Below are 20,666 nucleotides of genomic sequence, written 5' to 3' on the forward strand. Positions count from 1 at the left end.
TCGATGGGTCCACATTTTATAGTTTAAATGCTACAAGCTCGAAAGTTTAAATGGGAATAAGGACTTCTGTAATCTTAACTAACAAACAAGGTATCCACTTTCACTGTTGCAGATGACCTTGTTTCCCAGCAGATATCCTGCTTTTACAGACTTCCTAACTGGTTGTTTCTGTACTGTTTCATCCCCTTGCTTGTATCTCTGTTGTTTCATACCTGTGTGTTTTACCTGTTCGGTTTTATACCTATGCTTGTATCTCTGCTGTTTCATACCTATGATTGTATCTGAACTGTTTCATACCTGTGATTGTACCTCTACTGTTTCATACCTGTGATTGTAATTCTACTGTTTCATACCTGTTATTGTACCTCTACTGTTTCATACCTGTGATTGTACCTCTACTGTTTCATACCTGTGATTGTAATTCATACCTGTTATTGTACCTGCTGTACGCTTTCATACCTGTGGTTGTATCTCTGCTGTTTCATATCTGTGGTTGTAGCTGTACATTTTCATACCTGTGCTTGTACCTGTACTGTTTCATACCTGATATTGTACCTGCTGTACGCTTTCATACCTGTGGTTGTATCTCTGCTGTTTCATACCTGTGCTTGTACCTGCTGTACTTTTTCATCCCCTTGCCTGTTACTGTACTGTTTCATACCTGTGATTGTACCTGTACTGTGAGAAAATGACCTCCAACTATAGATCTCCACGATAATAGACTCCATTACTCAGGGCGATTGTTCCGCCCTGACTCCAGTTTCTTTCTGACCCCCCCCCCCCCCCCCGAATGAAATTAACATTACAAAATATACAGGCCTACTCAATCATTGTCCAGTCGCCCTCCCCCCCCTCCCCCTTTAGGAAAAACGTGTGAAAGAAACACCGCCTGACGCCTAATCTGACCAGCATACATCCAGTATCTGCTCGTAGCCTGGTCTCCTCACGACAACACGACCACGCCGTTGTTTACCTGATAAAACAACCTGACACGGGCCGCTATACCGCTGCTGCTAATTAGATTATGTTTTTTCTTCCAGCCTTTTTATAAACAAATCCATACCGCAAACATACCTCACAGCATCCGCTTGTATTTCTAATTAACTGTGTATTAATTACATTTATTTCTCATATCAGCCGTGTAAGATGTGTCATAAGTATAGGGATGTATGCGCGACTTCACGAAGATAAACGACACATCCTTGTCTAGGCGCAGTCTAGTGTAATACACACAGTGTGATTAGGAGAGTATACAGGTTGGTGGTAGCGCCTAAGGGGCCGGATTTTTTTTTATATACTACACAAGGGAGTGTTGGGACATAGATAAGACATTCAGAAATAGGCTAGTGATCTAGGTTGTAAATTTTAGTTGTTCCAGGATTAGGAGTTTGAAATTTTTTTTGAATTACATGTTTGTGTTAAGTGTTTCCGTTGGCCGACGGGATGCATGTCGTGGCTTCTTGTGCGGATGTGCGTTTCTGAGTGAGCTCGGATTCAAGTGCTTTTTGTTTACACGTATGTACATACACATGGTGATTTTTAGCTGATCGTTCCTTTCTTTTTGGAATTAATCGAATTTCTTAACTTCGTGGTTACGGAATGGTCGCAGGTTTAAAAAAAAACAAGCGGCACAACTCTTGGTGTTGAAAGCGGCACAACTCTTGGTGATTTGTTTACGTCGTTGTAATCTTAAGCGGATTTAGTTTGAGAAGTGACTGGTAGAAAGGGTAACAACAGGTCCGTTTCATTAGTTGACGCCGCGACAATATTTTTTGTCAGTCGCGTTAATATCCCTCTCCTTCATTCTAATTTTAGTCTAAACCTATCTCTTCTCATTGTTGAACTGCTTGTAAAATTGGAATGGGGCGGTGGTGTTTAAATACAACTACATGTTTGAAATTATATCTCGGTACTTCCCGTTACAGTATATCAAAAGAACAGCTCTCGTTTCCAAAACGCACCTCCTCCCAGGTGGTTGGGGAAAGAAGCCCCCTCCCCCCTCCCACAAATAAGTCACACAAAATGTCAATATCCGACATTCATCTTGTCGTAATTTGCATTGCATAGCAACCTCGGATTTACGAAGTGAATTAAAAAAAAATGAACACGATTATACGAAATGTTCAAGTAACCACACAATTTAAATATATTCTTAATAGACAATTGTGCATTGTGTGGTTTTTGTTTGCCGTGGGCATATCACCAGTCGTGTGTGTTGACGGATTGTTGTACCGGATCAGCCTTTGTTTTCATCCTATTTGTTGTGTCGCGAGCATGGCACACGTGTGTAGTAAATGTTGTGGATGTATTCATCTAGTTGATTTGGGGGACAGCAAAACATGTGACGACTTCTTTCGATGACATGCTAAAGCAGTTTTACTATTTGCAAAAGACAATAAATATCGATTTGAATCTTGAATACAACCAAAATTTTCAATGTATACAAATTCCAAGTAAATACAAGTCGGACTTGATTCCGTTTTTTGTTGTTGTTTCTGCTAGAATCCCAAGCTACCCGCTGCCCTAAACAATCTTAACCCTAGTCCTAATACTCAAAACTCCGTGTGTGTGCTTGACATTAGGCAGAACATGCTAAAGAAATGTCGAGTTTTTTCGGGTTGTGTGTTCGTTTTTGGGGTTGTAGGTGTACGTTTTTTGGGTTGTAGGTGTACGTTTTTGGGGTTGTAGGTGTACGTTTTTGGGGTTGTAGGTGTACGTTTTTGGGGTTGTAGGTGTACGTTTTTGGGGTTGTAGGTGTAGGTGTTTGGGGTTGTAGGTGTACGTTTTTGCCGTTTTAGGTTTACGTTTTTGGGGTTGAAGGTTTACGTTTTTGGGGTTGTAGGTGTACATTTTTGGGGTGTATGTTTAACTTCCTCTGGTTGTTGGTTCACCTTTTTGGTGTTGTAGATGTCCGTATTTCAGACACACTTGACCATACTGTTGGACCACGTGACCTCCCTACTGGACCTCCCCCCCCCCCCCATCCCGCCCCAACAAATATTAATACATCCAGTACAGACCGGTGCACGTCCCAGCGAGCTGCCGTTGGTTTTTTCTGGTCTCGATAAACAAATAGACTTTAACGAAGGGCAAACACATTAGGCCTGGTGCTTGCTGTGTGATAAAACCTTAGAGCTCCATTGATTCACCTGCCTGCCAACATCCCTTCTACACCGATGTTAGACATATTTTAAAATATTACACACACACGCACGCACCCCCCCCCCCACACACACATACGCACCCCCCCCCCCACACACACACGCACGTACGCACACACGCACACGCACGCACACCTAGGCGAATCAGATGTATGCTTTTTTGTCCCTGTTCTAAATCCATGCATATTTGCTTTCGAGCCTCCCCCCCTTCCCACCAAACTCTCTCATACTTGTCCACTGTCCCCACACACAACTTATGACCATTTGCTTACTCTTTCCCCGCCTCCCCCACTCACTCTTGTAGTCGACCTCTGGAGACTTCTCTGCCCACTCTTGCAGCCAGCAATATACCTTACTCTTTTACAGCAAAGAATGCACTTAAGCGCTTATAAATATTAGGATATATATATATCTATATATCTATATATCTATATATCTATCTATATATATATATATATATATATATATATATATATATATATATATATATATATATATATATATATATATATATATATATATATATATATATATATATATATATATATATGTATATATATATATATATGTATATATATATGTATATATATATATGTATATATATATATGTATATATATATATGTATATATATATATATATATATATATATATATATATGTATATATATATATGTATATATATATATGTATATATATATATATATATATATATATATATATATATATATATATATATATATATATATATATATATATATATATATATATATATATATATATATATATATATATATATATACTAGGCATACTGCCTAGCTTCGCTTAGGTTTTCAAAAGCATTTGTTGATAATTTGAATACTAATTATTTAGTGATGGATGAGGTATGGGGTGCTTAAATTTAAACAGTAATGCTAATATTAGAGAAGATGTTGTTGATTGTTGCTTATCATTCGTTTCAGAGAAATTATTTGAAAGTACACAATTTATGACTAAAATGGAAATAGAACTACAGAGGTTCCATGAACAGTATATTCATTAATTTCTATTACATTGACTTTTAAAATTATTTTTTTAATTTAATTATGATACGTAGCTTAATTGGTAACTTAATTTTATACTAAAACAAATGCTATACATTGTCATTTTCTGTTTCTGTTTAAAATAGTATACAATTATTTGAAAAATTATTATTTAAATAGGTTACCTCCCTTGAAATTAGACCGAGTGACGTGTGTCTTTGTTTTCTTTTTTTAAACAAACAGTTGCTATTCTTATATAAGAAAATACGATATATGAACATATTTAACGACTACAATGGCTTTTTTCCGACGGAAATAAAGTTTTTTTGTTATCCTCCAGGGTCGGTTTACGACCTCAAATAATATTAAGGGGATCGTTCGTCAATTTATTTATATACATCTCATATAAGGAGAATTTCACTCGCGGTCATCTTTTAGCCCTGGTCGAGGGCTTTGAGTCTGACCAACAGTTTTTCCATAGGGCCTAGTCATCTATAGAAGTGTATGCAAAACATTAGCATGATGTACAGAGGTTAAGTAACCTAAAAATTGTGTTGAAAATTCCCTGTTTTCCCCATAAAATACAAAGATTATATAGCGAAATACAACTGGTCAGTTTTGACCGCTTTACGAAGTTTTCCCAGATATGCCGAGTTTTTTGTGACACCCCTAGGTGTTCTTCTACCACCTCACAAAATATCAAGGGGGGTCGTCGGAGGAAATTTTTTTTCGTAATAGAGCTCATATAAAGAGAATTTCACTCGCGGTCAGTTTTTAGCCCTCGTCGAGGGCTTTGAGTGTAACCGACAGTTTTCCCTAAAGGTCAAGCCATTGACCTAGGAGCATGCAAAAAATTAGCCAGATATACTGAGCTTAAGTACCCTAAAGTCTGCGTTGAAATGACCCTCTGTTTTTCCCATAAAATACAAAGATTATATAGGGAAATACAACTGGTCAGTTTTGACCCCTTTACGAAGTTTTCCCAGATATGCCGAGTTTTTTGTGACACCCCAAGGTGTTCTTCTACCACCTCACAAAATATCAAGGGGGGTCGTCGGAGGAAATTTTTTTTCGTAATAGAGCTCATATAAAGAGAATTTCACTCGCGGTCACTTTTTAGCCCTCGTCGAGGGCTTTGAGTGTAACCGACAGTTTTCCCTAAAAGTCAAGCCATTGACCTAGGAGCATGCAAAAAATTAGGCAGATATACGGAGCTTAAGTACCCTAAAGTCTGCGTTGAAATGACCCTCTGTTTTTCCCATAAAATACAAAGATTTTATAGGGAAATACAACTGGTCAGTTTTGACCGCTTTACGAAGTTTTCCCAGATATGCCGAGTTTTTTGTGACACCCCTAGGTGTTCTTCTACCACCTCACAAAATATCAAGGGGGGTCGTCGGAGGAAATTTTTTTTCGTAATAGAGCTCATATAAAGAGAATTTAACTGGCGGTCACTTTTTAGCCCTCGTCGAGGGCTTTGAGTGTAACCGACAGTTTTCCCTAAAGGTCAAGCCATTGACCTAGGAGCATGCCAAAACTGAGCCAGATGTAAAGAGCGTAAGTGCCATAAAATCCGTTTTGAAATGACCCTCTGTTTTCCCCATAAAATACAAAGATTATATAGGGAAATACGACTGGTCAGTTTTGACCCATTTCCCGATTTTTCCCGGACATGGCGAGTTTTTTGTGACACCCCAAGGCGTTCTCCTACCACCTCACAAAATATCAAGGGGGGTCGTCGGAGGAAATTTTTTTTCGTAATAGAGCTCATATAAAGAGAATTTCACTCGCGGTCAGTTTTTAGCCCTCGTCGAGGGCTTTGAGTGTAACCGACAGTTTTCCCTAAAGGTCAAGCCATTGACCTAGGAGCATGCAAAAAATTAGCCAGATATACTGAGCTTAAGTACCCTAAAGTCTGCGTTGAAATGACCCTCTGTTTTTCCCATAAAATACAAAGATTATATAGGGAAATACAACTGGTCAGTTTTGACCCCTTTACGAAGTTTTCCCAGATATGCCGAGTTTTTTGTGACACCCCAAGGTGTTCTTCTACCACCTCACAAAATATCAAGGGGGGTCGTCGGAGGAAATTTTTTTTCGTAATAGAGCTCATATAAAGAGAATTTCACTCGCGGTCACTTTTTAGCCCTCGTCGAGGGCTTTGAGTGTAACCGACAGTTTTCCCTAAAAGTCAAGCCATTGACCTAGGAGCATGCAAAAAATTAGGCAGATATACGGAGCTTAAGTACCCTAAAGTCTGCGTTGAAATGACCCTCTGTTTTTCCCATAAAATACAAAGATTTTATAGGGAAATACAACTGGTCAGTTTTGACCGCTTTACGAAGTTTTCCCAGATATGCCGAGTTTTTTGTGACACCCCTAGGTGTTCTTCTACCACCTCACAAAATATCAAGGGGGGTCGTCGGAGGAAATTTTTTTTCGTAATAGAGCTCATATAAAGAGAATTTAACTGGCGGTCACTTTTTAGCCCTCGTCGAGGGCTTTGAGTGTAACCGACAGTTTTCCCTAAAGGTCAAGCCATTGACCTAGGAGCATGCCAAAACTGAGCCAGATGTAAAGAGCGTAAGTGCCATAAAATCCGTTTTGAAATGACCCTCTGTTTTCCCCATAAAATACAAAGATTATATAGGGAAATACGACTGGTCAGTTTTGACCCATTTCCCGATTTTTCCCGGACATGGCGAGTTTTTTGTGACACCCCAAGGCGTTCTCCTACCACCTCACAAAATATCAAGGGGGGTCGTCGGAGGAATTTTTTTTTCGTAATAGAGCTCATATAAAGAGAATTTCACTCGCGGTCACTTTTTAGCCCTCGTCGAGGGCTTTGAGTGTAACCGACAGTTTTCCCTAAAAGTCAAGCCATTGACCTAGGAGCATGCAAAAAATTAGGCAGATATACTGAGCTTAAGTACCCTAAAGTCTGCGTTGAAATGACCCTCTGTTTTTCCCATAAAATACAAAGATTTTATAGGGAAATACAACTGGTCAGTTTTGACCGCTTTACGAAGTTTTCCCAGATATGCCGAGTTTTTTGTGACACCCCTAGGTGTTCTTCTACCACCTCACAAAATATCAAGGGGGGTCGTCGGAGGAATTTTTTTTTCGTAATAGAGCTCATATAAAGAGAATTTCACTCGCGGTCACTTTTTAGCCCTCGTCGAGGGCTTTGAGTGTAACCGACAGTTTTCCCTAAAGGTCAAGCCATTGACCTAGGAGCATGCAAAAAATTAGGCAGATATACTGAGCTTAAGTATCCTAAAGTCTGCGTTGAAATGACCCTTTGTTTTCCCCATAAAATACAAAGATTATATAGGGAAATACGACTGGTCAGTTTTGACCCATTTCCCGATTTTTCCCGGACATGGCGAGTTTTTTGTGACACCCCAAGGCGTTCTCCTACCACCTCACAAAATATCAAGGGGGGGTCGTCGGAGGAATTTTTTTTTCGTAATAGAGCTCATATAAAGAGAATTTCACTCGCGGTCACTTTTTAGCCCTCGTCGAGGGCTTTGAGTGTAACCGACAGATTTCCCTAAAGGTCAAGCCATTTACCTATAAGCATGCCAAAACTGAGCCAGATGTAAAGAGCGTAAGTGCCATAAAATCCGTTTTGAAATGACCCTCTGTTTTCCCCATAAAATACAAAGATTATATAGGGAAATACGACTGGTCAGTTTTGACCCATTTCCCGATTTTTCCCGGACATGGCGAGTTTTTTGTGACACCCCAAGGCGTTCTCCTACCACCTCACAAAATATCAAGGGGGGTCGTCGGAGGAATTTTTTTTTCGTAATAGAGCTCATATAAAGAGAATTTCACTCGCGGTCACTTTTTAGCCCTCGTCGAGGGCTTTGAGTGTAACCGACAGATTTCCCTAAAGGTCAAGCCATTTACCTATAAGCATGCCAAAACTGAGCCAGATGTAAAGAGCGTAAGTGCCATAAAATCCGTTTTGAAATGACCCTCTGTTTTCCCCATAAAATACAAAGATTATATAGGGAAATACGACTGGTCAGTTTTGACCCATTTCCCGATTTTTCCCGAACATGGCGAGTTTTTTGTGACACCCCAAGGTGTTCTTCTACCACCTCACAAAATATCAAGGGGGGTCGTCGGAGGAAATTTTTTTTCGTAATAGAGCTCATATAAAGAGAATTTCACTCGCGGTCACTTTTTAGCCCTCGTCGAGGGCTTTGAGTGTAACCGACAGTTTTCCCTAAAGGTCAAGCCATTGACCTAGGAGCATGCAAAAAATTAGCCAGATATACTGAGCTTAAGTATCCTAAAGTCTGCGTTGAAATGACCCTCTGTTTTTCCCATAAAATACAAAGATTATATAGGGAAATACAACTGGTCAGTTTTGACCCCTTTACGAAGTTTTCCCAGATATGCCGAGTTTTTTGTGACACCCCAAGGTGTTCTCCTACCACCTCACAAAATTTCAAGGGGGGTCGTCGGAGGAATTTTTTTTTCGTAATAGAGCTTATATAAAGAGAATTTCACTCGCGGTCACTTTTTAGCCCTCGTCGAGGGCTTTGAGTGTAACCGACAGTTTTCCCTAAAGGTCAAGCCATTGACCTAGGAGCATGCAAAAAATTAGCCAGATATACTGAGCTTAAGTACCCTAAAGTCTGCGTTGAAATGACCCTCTGTTTTTCCCATAAAATACAAAGATTATATAGGGAAATACGACTGGTCAATTTTGACCCCTTTACGAAGTTTTCCCAGATATGCCGAGTTTTTTGTGACACCCCAATGTGTTCTCCTACCACCTCACAAAATTTCAAGGGGGGTCGTCGGAGGAATTTTTTTTTCGTAATAGAGCTCATATAAAGAGAATTTAACTGGCGGTCACTTTTTAGCCCTCGTCGAGGGCTTTGAGTGTAACCGACAGTTTTCCCTAAAGGTCAAGCCATTGACCTAGGAGCATGCAAAAAATTAGCCAGATATACTGAGCTTAAGTACCCTAAAGTCTGCGTTGAAATGACCCTCTGTTTTTCCCATAAAATACAAAGATTATATAGGGAAATACAACTGGTCAGTTTTGACCCCTTTACGAAGTTTTCCCAGATATGCCGAGTTTTTTGTGACACCCCAAGGTGTTCTCCTACCACCTCACAAAATTTCAAGGGGGGTCGTCGGAGGAATTTTTTTTTCGTAATAGAGCTCATATAAAGAGAATTTCACTCGCGGTCACTTTTTAGCCCTCGTCGAGGGCTTTGAGTGTAACCGACAGTTTTCCCTAAAGGTCAAGCCATTGACCTAGGAGCATGCAAAAAATTAGCCAGATATACTGAGCTTAAGTACCCTAAAGTCTGCGTTGAAATGACCCTCTGTTTTTCCCATAAAATACAAAGATTATATAGGGAAATACAACTGGTCAGTTTTGACCCCTTTACGAAGTTTTCCCAGATATGCCGAGTTTTTTGTGACACCCCAAGGTGTTCTCCTACCACCTCACAAAATTTCAAGGGGGGTCGTCGGAGGAATTTTTTTTTCGTAATATAGCCCATATAAGGCGCCGGTCAGTCGAGGTCAGTTTTGACCCCCTGTCCGTAGACTTTTTGCCGAACCGTCACCGGCCCTCGTGTTCTATCGCCATAAGGCACCTTCGTGCCAAATTTGACGCGCCTGCGGCGCCGGGAAGTGCCCTATCGGGCACCCGACCACTTTGCTTTATATATATAGATATATATGTATATACTAATTGCATAACCCATAGTGTCTATAGTATTAATTAGTTGCTTGTTTTCCATTTTACGCGGCCCGCCTTCTCCCATACTCACCGTAGCTTGAATAAATTATTGGTTTAGGAACTAACCAATTTGTTCTCAAACCTTCGGGTTTGAAACAGCTGACGCTGCGGTACAAAATTTCATCCCAGTTATTTCAGTTAACTTCGACACAAAAAAAAATCTTTGTTCACGTCACGGCTTGCATGTCCAACAACCGATCTGATGACCACACCCCCATCCCGCCGATTGTTCCAGTAATGTACAGCCCCCCTCCCCAACACACACGGCCAAACACACGACACGCGTGCTATACACTTCCTCCTTGTGTACAGACCGTGTTTTTACTTCCTCGTCGGACCCGCGTATCGCATGGTCACAACCGGCTGACGGAGTATTATCTGCTGTCGCACAGTGGTGAAGTTTTTATCGTGTGCCAGTGCTTCTCAAAGTTATGAGTTCAGGGGTCACATTTTTACCCAACCAATGGGCATTTATCCTGGAAAAGTTTTACCATCAAGACTTTCAGTTATAGTTTAGCTGTATCAACTGTATGTCTTCATGTTTTTAATTATTTTTTTTACCTGCAACGAATGTATTTGGGCTGGTAACTGTGGACAATCGAGGATCCCCAGTTTTAGAATCACTGTTGGTGTTGGGCATCTCTCAACATAAGAACTTTTAAGAAGGCTCCTGAACTCTGTGTTGTTTTTTTCATCTTCAAGTGTTAACTAGGATTGTTTATTTGTTTTCTCTGGCCAGAGAGCGCTCATCCTATTGTACTAGGCCTAGAATCTTGTACTAGTTTTAGATATTGTTGCTTTGCTATCAGCTCTGATTAGCTGTACTTATTTCTGTTATGGACTGGAGTCACCATATATTTATTATGCAATGTTTTGTTTCGTAGAATTAAGCTAGTGGATTAATAATAGGCCAAGGCTAGGCTACCGCTAAATATCAAATGATCAAAGTTTTTAATATATTCTTGATGACTAGGTATTAGCCTAGTATTAGGGCTAATTTTTATCTGAAGAAAATACCAGTTAGGGTAGAGTTAAAGCTATTGTTCTTGGTCATCATGTAACAGAATAGTAACAGTAGGTGATAGTTAAACAGTTTTAGATTTCTTGAATGACATCATGCATGTAAATGTTAGTAGTTGCTATCAAGTTGTTATCTACCTATCATCTGTGAAGTAAAAAACAAGAACTGACAGAAGTGGGCCAACCAAAGGCATCAGAAAATAACAAAACAAAGTAAATTACATTTCAGAATTTTCATTTCTTAACATAGGAATACTACTAAATCTACTTCGGATACTTTCTTGTACAGGCAGTGTTTTAGAGTACTTTACAGGCCTGGATTTAGGATACTTACCTGGGCAGGTAGATACAAAGTACAGAATTTGATGCCCCTTATCAGTATTGCAGGTTTTAATATCTCACCCCAAATGAACCCTAACTAAACTTAACCACAAGAAAAGAAAATTAAATTATACTTTGCTGTGTTTGGCTTCTATTATACCTCCAACAAAGTATTTAAGTCATATAAAACACTGTTATACTGATAGTGATATTTAACTTTTGAGATATTATATTATATTTATGTAGCCCACTTTTTATTTTGTATTTATACTGTGCCAAGTAATAGATAAAAGACTTAAAGAAGGAAGTTACAGAGTGCTTGCTTGACATTTAAACCTTATTCATGAACACTAAGGAGGGAAGTTAGTTACATGACATACTTTTCTTCTAAAAATAGACTGGATTATGAATAGTGAATTTCTTTAAAGTTAGGCTTTACGTAAGTTCATACCAGACATAATAAGCAGTGATGTTTTGTTGTACCGCTGACTAACCAACATAAAGCTGTAGTGACGTTTTCGCAGTGTCCTGAACCATCCAACCTGTAGATGACGTCAGAGCACTTACAATATCCCATTAGATGTAAGTAGGGTCCTCAGTGTTGGCTGAGTGTCTGCAGTCTGTGTGAGCCGCTCAACTATCAGAGCACACGGCTAATGAGGAAGTGCCAACTGCAGTGCTAGCTTTAGTTTCTCATTAGTACAGGCCATCATGGTTTTAACTGTACTGTCTGTAACTATAATATCTGGGCTTGCAATCTGTTTATGTAATAACAGGATGTACTGTCTGTTTCTGTAATATCTGGACACAATCTGTTCATGTAATATCTGGACACAATCTGTTTCTGTAATATCTGGACACAATCTGTTCATGTAATATCTGGACACAATCTGTTCATGTAATATCTGGACACAATCTGTTCATGTAATATCTGGACACAATCTGTTCAAGTAATATCTGGACTAAAATCTTTTTCTGTAATATCTGGACACAATCTGTTTCTGTAATATCTGGACACAATCTGTTCATGTAATATCTGGACACAATCTGTTTCTGTAATATCTGGACACAATCTGTTTCTGTAATATCTGGACACAATCTGTTTCTGTAATATCTGGACACAATCTGTTTCTGTAATATCTGGACACAATCTGTTTCTGTAATATCTGGACACAATCTGTTTCTGTAATATCTGGACACAATCTGTTTATGTAATATCTGGACACAATCTGTTTCTGTAATATCTGGACACAATCTGTTCATGTAATATCTGGACACAATCTGTTTCTGTAATATCTGGACACAATCTGTTTCTGTAATATCTGGACACAATCTGTTTATGTAATATCTGGACACAATCTGTTCTGTAATATCTGGACGCAATCTGTTTCTGTAATATCTGGACACAATCTGTTTCTGTAATATCTGGACACAATCTGTTTCTGTAATATCTGGACACAATCTGTTCATGTAATATCTGGACACAATCTGTTTCTGTAATATCTGGACACAATCTGTTCATGTAATATCTGGACACAATCTGTTTCTGTAATATCTGGACACAATCTGTTCAAGTAATATCTGGACACAATCTGTTCATGTAATATCTGGACACAATCTGTTTCTGTAATATCTGGACACAATCTGTTTCTGTAATATCTGGACACAATCTGTTTCTGTAATATCTGGACACAATCTGTTCATGTAATATCTGGACACAATCTGTTCATGTAATATCTGGACACAATCTGTTTCTGTAATATCTGGACACAATCTGTTCATGTAATATCTGGACACAATCTGTTCATGTAATATCTGGACACAATCTGTTTCTGTAATATCTGGACACAATCTGTTCATGTAATATCTGGACACAATCTGTTCATGTAATATCTGGACACAATCTGTTCAAGTAATATCTGGACACAATCTGTTTCTGTAATATCTGGACACAATCTGTTCATGTAATATCTTGACACAATCTGTTTATGTAATATCTGGGCACAATCTGTTCATGTAATATCTGGACACAATCTGTTTATGTAATATCTGGACACAATCTGTTTATGTAATATCTGGACACAATCTGTTTCTGTAATATCTGGGCACAATCTGTTCAAGTAATATCTGGACACAATCTGTTCATGTAATATCTGGACACAATCTGTTTCTGTAATATCTGGACACAATCTGTTCATGTAATATCTGGACACAATCTGTTCATGTAATATCTGGACACAATCTGTTTATGTAATATCTGGGCACAATCTGTTCATGTAATATCTGGACACAATCTGTTTCTGTAATATCTGGACACAATCTGTTCATGTAATATCTGGACACAATCTGTTTATGTAATATCTGGGCACAATCTGTTCATGTAATATCTGGGCACAATCTGTTCATGTAATATCTGGACACAATCTGTTTCTGTAATATCTGGACACAATCTGTTTCTGTAATATCTGGACACAATCTGTTTCTGTAATATCTGGACACAATCTGTTTCTGTAATATCTGGACACAATCTGTTCATGTAATATCTGGGCACAATCTGTTTCTGTAATATCTGGACACAATCTGTTTCTGTAATATCTGGACACAATCTGTTTCTGTAATATCTGGACACAATCTGTTTATGTAATATCTGGACACAATCTGTTTATGTAATATCTGGACACAATCTGTTTCTGTAATATCTGGACACAATCTGTTCATGTAATATCTGGACACAATCTGTTTATGTAATATCTGGACACAATCTGTTTATGTAATATCTGGACACAATCTGTTCATGTAATATCTGGACACAATCTGTTCATGTAATATCTGGACACAATCTGTTTATGTAATATCTGGGCACAATCTGTTCATGTAATATCTGGACACAATCTGTTTCTGTAATATCTGGACACAATCTGTTCATGTAATATCTGGACACAATCTGTTCATGTAATATCTGGACACAATCTGTTTCTGTAATATCTGGACACAATCTGTTTCTGTAATATCTGGACACAATCTGTTTATGTAATATCTGGACACAATCTGTTTATGTAATATCTGGACACAATCTGTTTCTGTAATATCTGGACACAATCTGTTCATGTAATATCTGGACACAATCTGTTCATGTAATATCTGGACACAATCTGTTCATGTAATATCTGGACACAATCTGTTTATGTAATATCTGGGCACAATCTGTTCATGTAATATCTGGACACAATCTGTTTCTGTAATATCTGGACACAATCTGTTCATGTAATATCTGGACACAATCTGTTCATGTAATATCTGGACACAATCTGTTTATGTAATATCTGGGCACAATCTGTTCATGTAATATCTGGGCACAATCTGTTCATGTAATATCTGGACACAATCTGTTTCTGTAATATCTGGACACAATCTGTTTCTGTAATATCTGGACACAATCTGTTCATGTAATATCTTCACTTACAATGTTTATGTAAAATCTGGGCTTACAATTTGTTTGTTTATATTGAGGTTAAGAATCTGCAATTATATATGCCGACTAACAATCTATTTACTTAATTGCTGGACCAGTTATGTGTTATGTAATAGCTTGACCAGTAATATATAATAGCTGAGTCAATATGTTAAGCTATAGCTGAACAAATGATAAGCTTATGTAATGGCTTGACCAGTGATATGTTTTTTAATACCCAGACAAATTTATATATTTTGTATTAGATGGACTATTGATATGTTATCCAACAGCTTGACCCATGGCCTGTGTGTCTAATGTTTCAGGCCTGCGTCCACTGTAGAAGCCCCACGCCATGGGTAACCTGTGTCCATCTGTTGGGAAAAAACCCAATGGTGCAGAAGTCAGGTACGCGCCCGACCCTAACAACTCTTCTGTCAACCAGTCCATAGTTGTCGAGCGAGCAGACTCAAGCACAGACACGTCGAGGGTTCGTCCTCTACCAGGTGTTCCATCTAAAAATAGAGGTATCTGCATATTTTTATCTTCCTTTTACTTGTATAAATAATTCTTATGTTGAGACACCTATTTACCATTTTTTTATGATTATTTAAAGATTTAATTTTTTTTTCTTTTGACTAATTAAAGTTAAGCACATTATATAGGTCTATGCTACTTCTTAAAATGAAATACTTAAGCACTCTGTATAAGCTCTACAGTTTTGTACTATTGCTTGAATGTTTATTAAACTATTTTTACAACTTTTATCTCACTAGTCCGAGCACTTTACAACTTCGAAGCCATCAATGAAGATGATTTGTCATTTAAAAAAGGGGATGTTATGGAAGTTGATGAAGCCACGTAAGGGATACGCTGTTGCATCTTTGATTTATTTAAAATTTTATGAGCACATCCAAAAATTTCATCTTTTTTCTTTAGTTTATTTTAACTGTAAAGACCCTACCTAGTAAAACAAACATTTGAATAAAATAAATTTTCTTGACAGATCTGAAACAGATGACTGGTGGCTGGCTGTCCACTGTAAGACAAACAAGCGCGGCTACATCCCCAGTAATTATGTTATAAAAGATGACACATCACCTCAGACTCAAGAGTAAGTACTACGGGAAGGAAATGATCCATTCCCTCATAAAATAAATAACATAATTGGTAATTTTCAATACATCCCTGAAATTAGCCTATATGGTAATAAATTATACAGCATACCATTATTTAATAGGTGCATGATTTAAGATATCCAAATGTATCAAAGTCTTCTAATAGAACTTGAATCTCTTATAGCTGGTGGTTTGAGTATGACAGAAAAGAATCAGACAAAATGCTGTTGTTACCAGGAAATGCTCAGGGCACATTCTTGGTTAGAGAAGCCACAGGTAATTTAAAATTGCTTCATTTAAATAATTTCCATGTCTTAATCACAATATGATTTCATTAATTGAAAGCTATCTAATATAGATAAGTATCAATTCAGCATGCCTTAATAATATTGATGCACATGTACACAATGGTGTACATGGTATATATGCAATGTTCAAGTGAATTTAAACTGATTTTTTTCAAATTCCAGACAAATCTTCCTATGTGTTATCTGTACGTGACAGTGACAAGGCCAATGGTGATCCCTGCGTCAAACACTATCGTATACGTAAAATGGATGACGGAGGTTTCTTTATTAGTGCCAAAAAAACTTTTAAAAGTCTCTTTGATGTGATTAATCACTACAGAGGTGAGCATTGGTTCCATTTCTGTAGTTTAGTAATTACACAGTTTAATGCTATACATGTATGACTGAATGGACTTCTATGCTACTTTAGTTTACATGGCTCACATAAAACTGTACCATAGTCTATCTGACTTGTAGAATATCTAACTTACATCCCACTGTAGAATATCTAACTTACATTCCACTGTAGAATATCTAACTTACATTCCACTGTAGAATATCTGACTTACATTCCACTGTAGAATATCTAACTAACATTCCACTGAAGAATATCTAACTTACAATACTTACATTCCACTGTAGAATATCTAACTTACATTCCACTGTAGAATATCTAACTTACATTCCACTGTAGAATATCTGACTTACATTCCACTGTAGAATATCTAACTAACATTCCACTGTAGAATATCTAACTTACAATACTTACATTCCACTGTAGAATATCTAACTTACATCCCACTGTAGAATATCTAACTTACATTCCACTGTAGAATATCTAACTTACATTCCACTGTAGCCAATGATGCAATCCACATGACATCCCCAGATAACTCTGATGGGCTATGCTGTAAGCTAACTGTGGCCTGTCCACGTATTAGACCTGTTGTCCAGTTCAGAGAGTTGGAGATCCCAAGAGAGGCAATAAAACTGACCACAAAACTTGGGGCAGGTTGTTTTGGTGAAGTATGGAAAGGTGAGTTGACTTTCGATATCACTTCGGAGCTGGGTTTTTAATTAATTTTTTTTTTTAAATTAAGAAAAATAAATTTTTTTGTTTAAAAAAATAAATTTATTTTGTTTAAAAATGAATTTATTTTGTTTAAAAAATGAATTTATTTTGTTTAAAAAATGAATTTATTTTGTTTAAAAAATAAATTTACTTTGTTTAAAAAATAAATTTACTTTGTTTAAAAAATTAATTTATTTTGTTTAAAAAGTGAATTTATTTTGTTTATGGGCGAACATGTCTAGTATTAAATTGTGGGGATGGCTAGCAGTAGAACGTGCAGTTGCTAACCTGTAGGGTTTTAAGTAACCGTGGGGATTGAGATTGTAGGTCCTCCCCTCACTGAACAGACCTACATGTCCAAACCTGGTGGTGCGATGCACTTGGAGAAGAAACAGAAGCCTAGCAGAAACCCATCTATCATTTTGTAACATGGGTGAGAGAAATGCTCCATCCTTAACCCCTGGCTTGAGCCAGTAACGTCTGTACACCTGTGAGAGTATTCAATCTAGAGTAAAATATCTTTTTATTTCCCAGGTGCTTTGAGGAGGGTGGTAGATGTGGCTGTGAAGACCTTAAAGCCTGGCACAATGACACCTGAAGCTTTCCTGAACGAAGCCAAAATTATGCATAAACTGACACATCAAAAACTTGTACAGGTAAGGCCGCAATCTAAACAAAAATTTTGTCAAACACAGTTCAATGGTTGAATAAAATGTAATGATTTAGTCTATTTTTTTTTTTAGCTGTATGCTGTGATATTAAATTCAGAACCATTTTACATCATCACAGCGCTAATTAAATCTGTATTTTTTGTTTTTAGCTGCTGGCTGTAGTATAAAGTTCAGAACCATTTTTACACAATTACAGCATTAATTAAAGTTGTATTTTTTGTTTTTAGCTGTTGGCTGTGGTATCAAGTTCAGAACCATTTTACATCATCACAGAGCTCATGGTCAATGGCGCTCTGTTAGACTTTCTTCGCTCAGATCAAGGGAAGAAACTCAAGTTTAATGTACTTATAGAAATGAACTCCCAGGTAAACTAGAGATTAAAATGTAGTGTAAAATAATTATCATGTGCTGATGAAATTATTCAAGTCATGCTATTTTTCATAGTTACAGTCCATGATATTTAACAGATTAATTTTTAGGTTAAGGTAAATTGTTATTTTTAACACTTTTAGTTTTTATTTAATTTCTTGTTGATAAATTATGTCTAGTTCTTTTGTTTATTTACTACAAAAATACGATCTGTCTTTTTGCTTGATTTTCATAATTTAATGTGACTACCATGAAAAATTAATATAAATGTTTTGTTTGTTTGCAGATAGCCGAAGGTATGGCATATTTAGAAAGTGTAAATTTTGTCCACCGTGATCTTAGAGCAGCTAACATCCTTGTTGGGGAACACTATGATGTGAAGGTTGCAGACTTTGGTCTTGCTCGCATCTTAGAAAATGAAGACAATGTATATGAAGCTAATGAAAGTAAGAATCTAAAATTTTATTTCCTTTGCAGATTGCTATCAAGGCAATACCTATATCCCGAAACAGATTTTTTAATTTTTTAAAATTTAAATTCAAAACACGCAATGTATAATAACAGACAAATAACTAATAAAAAAACCTGTATTATTTTTGAAAAAAAATGCTGTATTTTGTAAAAAATTTAAATTGATGTCGGCCTATTTGTGGTTAAAAAAATTGTCCTTGGTTATGTCATGTTGTAGAACAGGGGTCTCCAAACTTTTCAGCCTGAGGGCCGCATCAACTCTCAAATATCAGTTCGGGGGCCGGTTTCTTCCAGGCATCTCTTTGAGATGGCGGAGCCCCCCCCCCCTGAAGAATGTCAACCCCCCTCCCCCCCAACGAAATATAGTTTATATAGAGAGTATATACACATTTCAAGTCCACCCCCCCCCCCCCCCCACCCAAGAGGAGAAAATAAATTATGAAAGAAACATTGTCGGGGGCCAGCTCTTGTGTTATGTTCATGTCTTCATCCACACCTCTAATGAACACAAAACACAAGCAGTTGAGTGGTGGAACAGCTGTCCAGCGACTCATCCATTGCAATTATAAATTGGCGAAACTTGCTTGCATTTTTCGCTATTCGGGTCACAGTGTTTTCACCAATGTCTGCAACACGGTGGGCAATGGTATTTGCACCCAAAGCTACATTTTCAAATTGTTTTGAATTTTCTTTGCAAAGTTCCACAGCCACCTCTAACAAACATTTTTTTCCATGAAAAAAAGATCCTCGCGGGCCGTATCCGGCCCGCGGGCCGTAGTTTGGAGACCCCTATTGTAGAATAATGGATAAGACAATTATAAATTATTAAATACATTTAAAATTAGTTTTAATTGTTTCGTAAACTATTTAATGATCATAAATTTAAAAATTTGTACCTGGTAAAAACTAAATAAAAAACCCTAACTTATTAAAAAGATGGATTGGATGTCTTGGGGTGTTTTAATGCAATTCTATATTACTTTACTAACGTCCCAATGTAATGTACCTACACAAAGTCTATGTACTTTTCAGATACAAAGTTCCCCATCAAATGGACAGCACCAGAGGCAGCGCTAGAGAGAAAATTCACCATCAAGTCTGATGTGTGGTCATTTGGTGTCCTCATGTATGAAATCATAACCTATGGAAAAGTTCCCTATCCAGGTAAGTTTTTTGAACATGAATTTCTGGTATTTTTATATTGACATTTAGTATAAGCTTTTAAGTAAAAAAAATTTTTTTTAGAAACAATTTTGCTACAATTGAGAGGATTGTTTACGGTTTTGTATTTTGTAGTGTTAATTTGTATTGTCAAAATTTCATCTTCTTAAAAGTTTTTCCCATTATGGTTGTTACATAGAAGTAGCATTAATTTTAGTTGTTTTTCTCCCAATATATAGTAAAAAAAGTAAAGTTTCCCTTTCAAACCTGACGTTCTATGGGGCAAGTGAAGTAGAGTTCATTTGTTTCTGTGACCTCGGCATATGAAGAGATAGTGTGGTCAGCACTATGCCCAGCCGCCTTTACTTTCCCTAGCATGAGTTAGGTACCCATCAGAGTTGGGTGGACTCAGGGACGGTCTACTGACTTGAACCTGGGGATTTGAAATCGAGACTAACGGGTTAGCAGTCCAGCTCTCTACCGCTAGACCACTCCGTCCCTCCCAATATATAGTATTGATTGTTAAAACCTAATTTAATCCTCAGTCATCTAATTTGCTGTTCAATAGTTTTAATTTGGGCATTATAATTATTGTCTAATTCATCATTATATTTCCTTTTGGTTACTTGCGGAACATATTGTCTCTGTCAAAGCTTCCAATTCCTTCTTATCCTTTCGGCCTCCTCCAAAGCCTGCCTGGCTCTATTGCCAGCGTCCTTCTTAAGCATGTGCATTGTCTAATTGGCTCCCCAAAAAAAAATTCATAAGA

The 20,666-nt window shown here is 37.4% G+C and overlaps 1 protein-coding gene across 5 annotated transcripts in view; it reads left to right on the forward strand.

Moving 5' to 3' along the window:
• Positions 1–20,666, forward strand: part of LOC131957777 (tyrosine-protein kinase SRK2) — a 30,264-nt gene that overhangs the window by 5,987 nt on the left and 3,611 nt on the right. Inside the window, exons 1-11 of one of the 5 annotated variants that reach the window (XM_059322553.1) lie at positions 1,133–1,256; positions 15,075–15,275; positions 15,525–15,609; positions 15,755–15,862; positions 16,051–16,142; positions 16,337–16,495; positions 17,043–17,189; positions 17,760–17,881; positions 18,124–18,261; positions 18,552–18,711; positions 19,769–19,900. In XM_059322553.1, coding sequence (XP_059178536.1) covers positions 15,104–15,275; positions 15,525–15,609; positions 15,755–15,862; positions 16,051–16,142; positions 16,337–16,495; positions 17,043–17,189; positions 17,760–17,881; positions 18,124–18,261; positions 18,552–18,711; positions 19,769–19,900 — 1,315 coding nt within the window. In that variant the 5' untranslated portion in view covers positions 1,133–1,256; positions 15,075–15,103. Of the gene's footprint in view, positions 1–1,132; positions 1,257–1,356; positions 1,516–10,683; positions 11,190–11,214; positions 11,319–15,074; positions 15,276–15,524; positions 15,610–15,754; positions 15,863–16,050; positions 16,143–16,336; positions 16,496–17,042; positions 17,190–17,759; positions 17,882–18,123; positions 18,262–18,551; positions 18,712–19,768; positions 19,901–20,666 lie in introns of those variants that run through there. The other 4 variants (XM_059322552.1, XM_059322551.1, XM_059322554.1 and 1 more) reach the window with 4 other exon arrangements.

This window comes from Physella acuta, unplaced genomic scaffold (assembly GCF_028476545.2).
Source record: "Physella acuta isolate Inbredline_101_S28 unplaced genomic scaffold, ASM2847654v3 ptg001265l, whole genome shotgun sequence".
Lineage (NCBI taxonomy): Eukaryota > Metazoa > Mollusca > Gastropoda > Physidae > Physella > Physella acuta.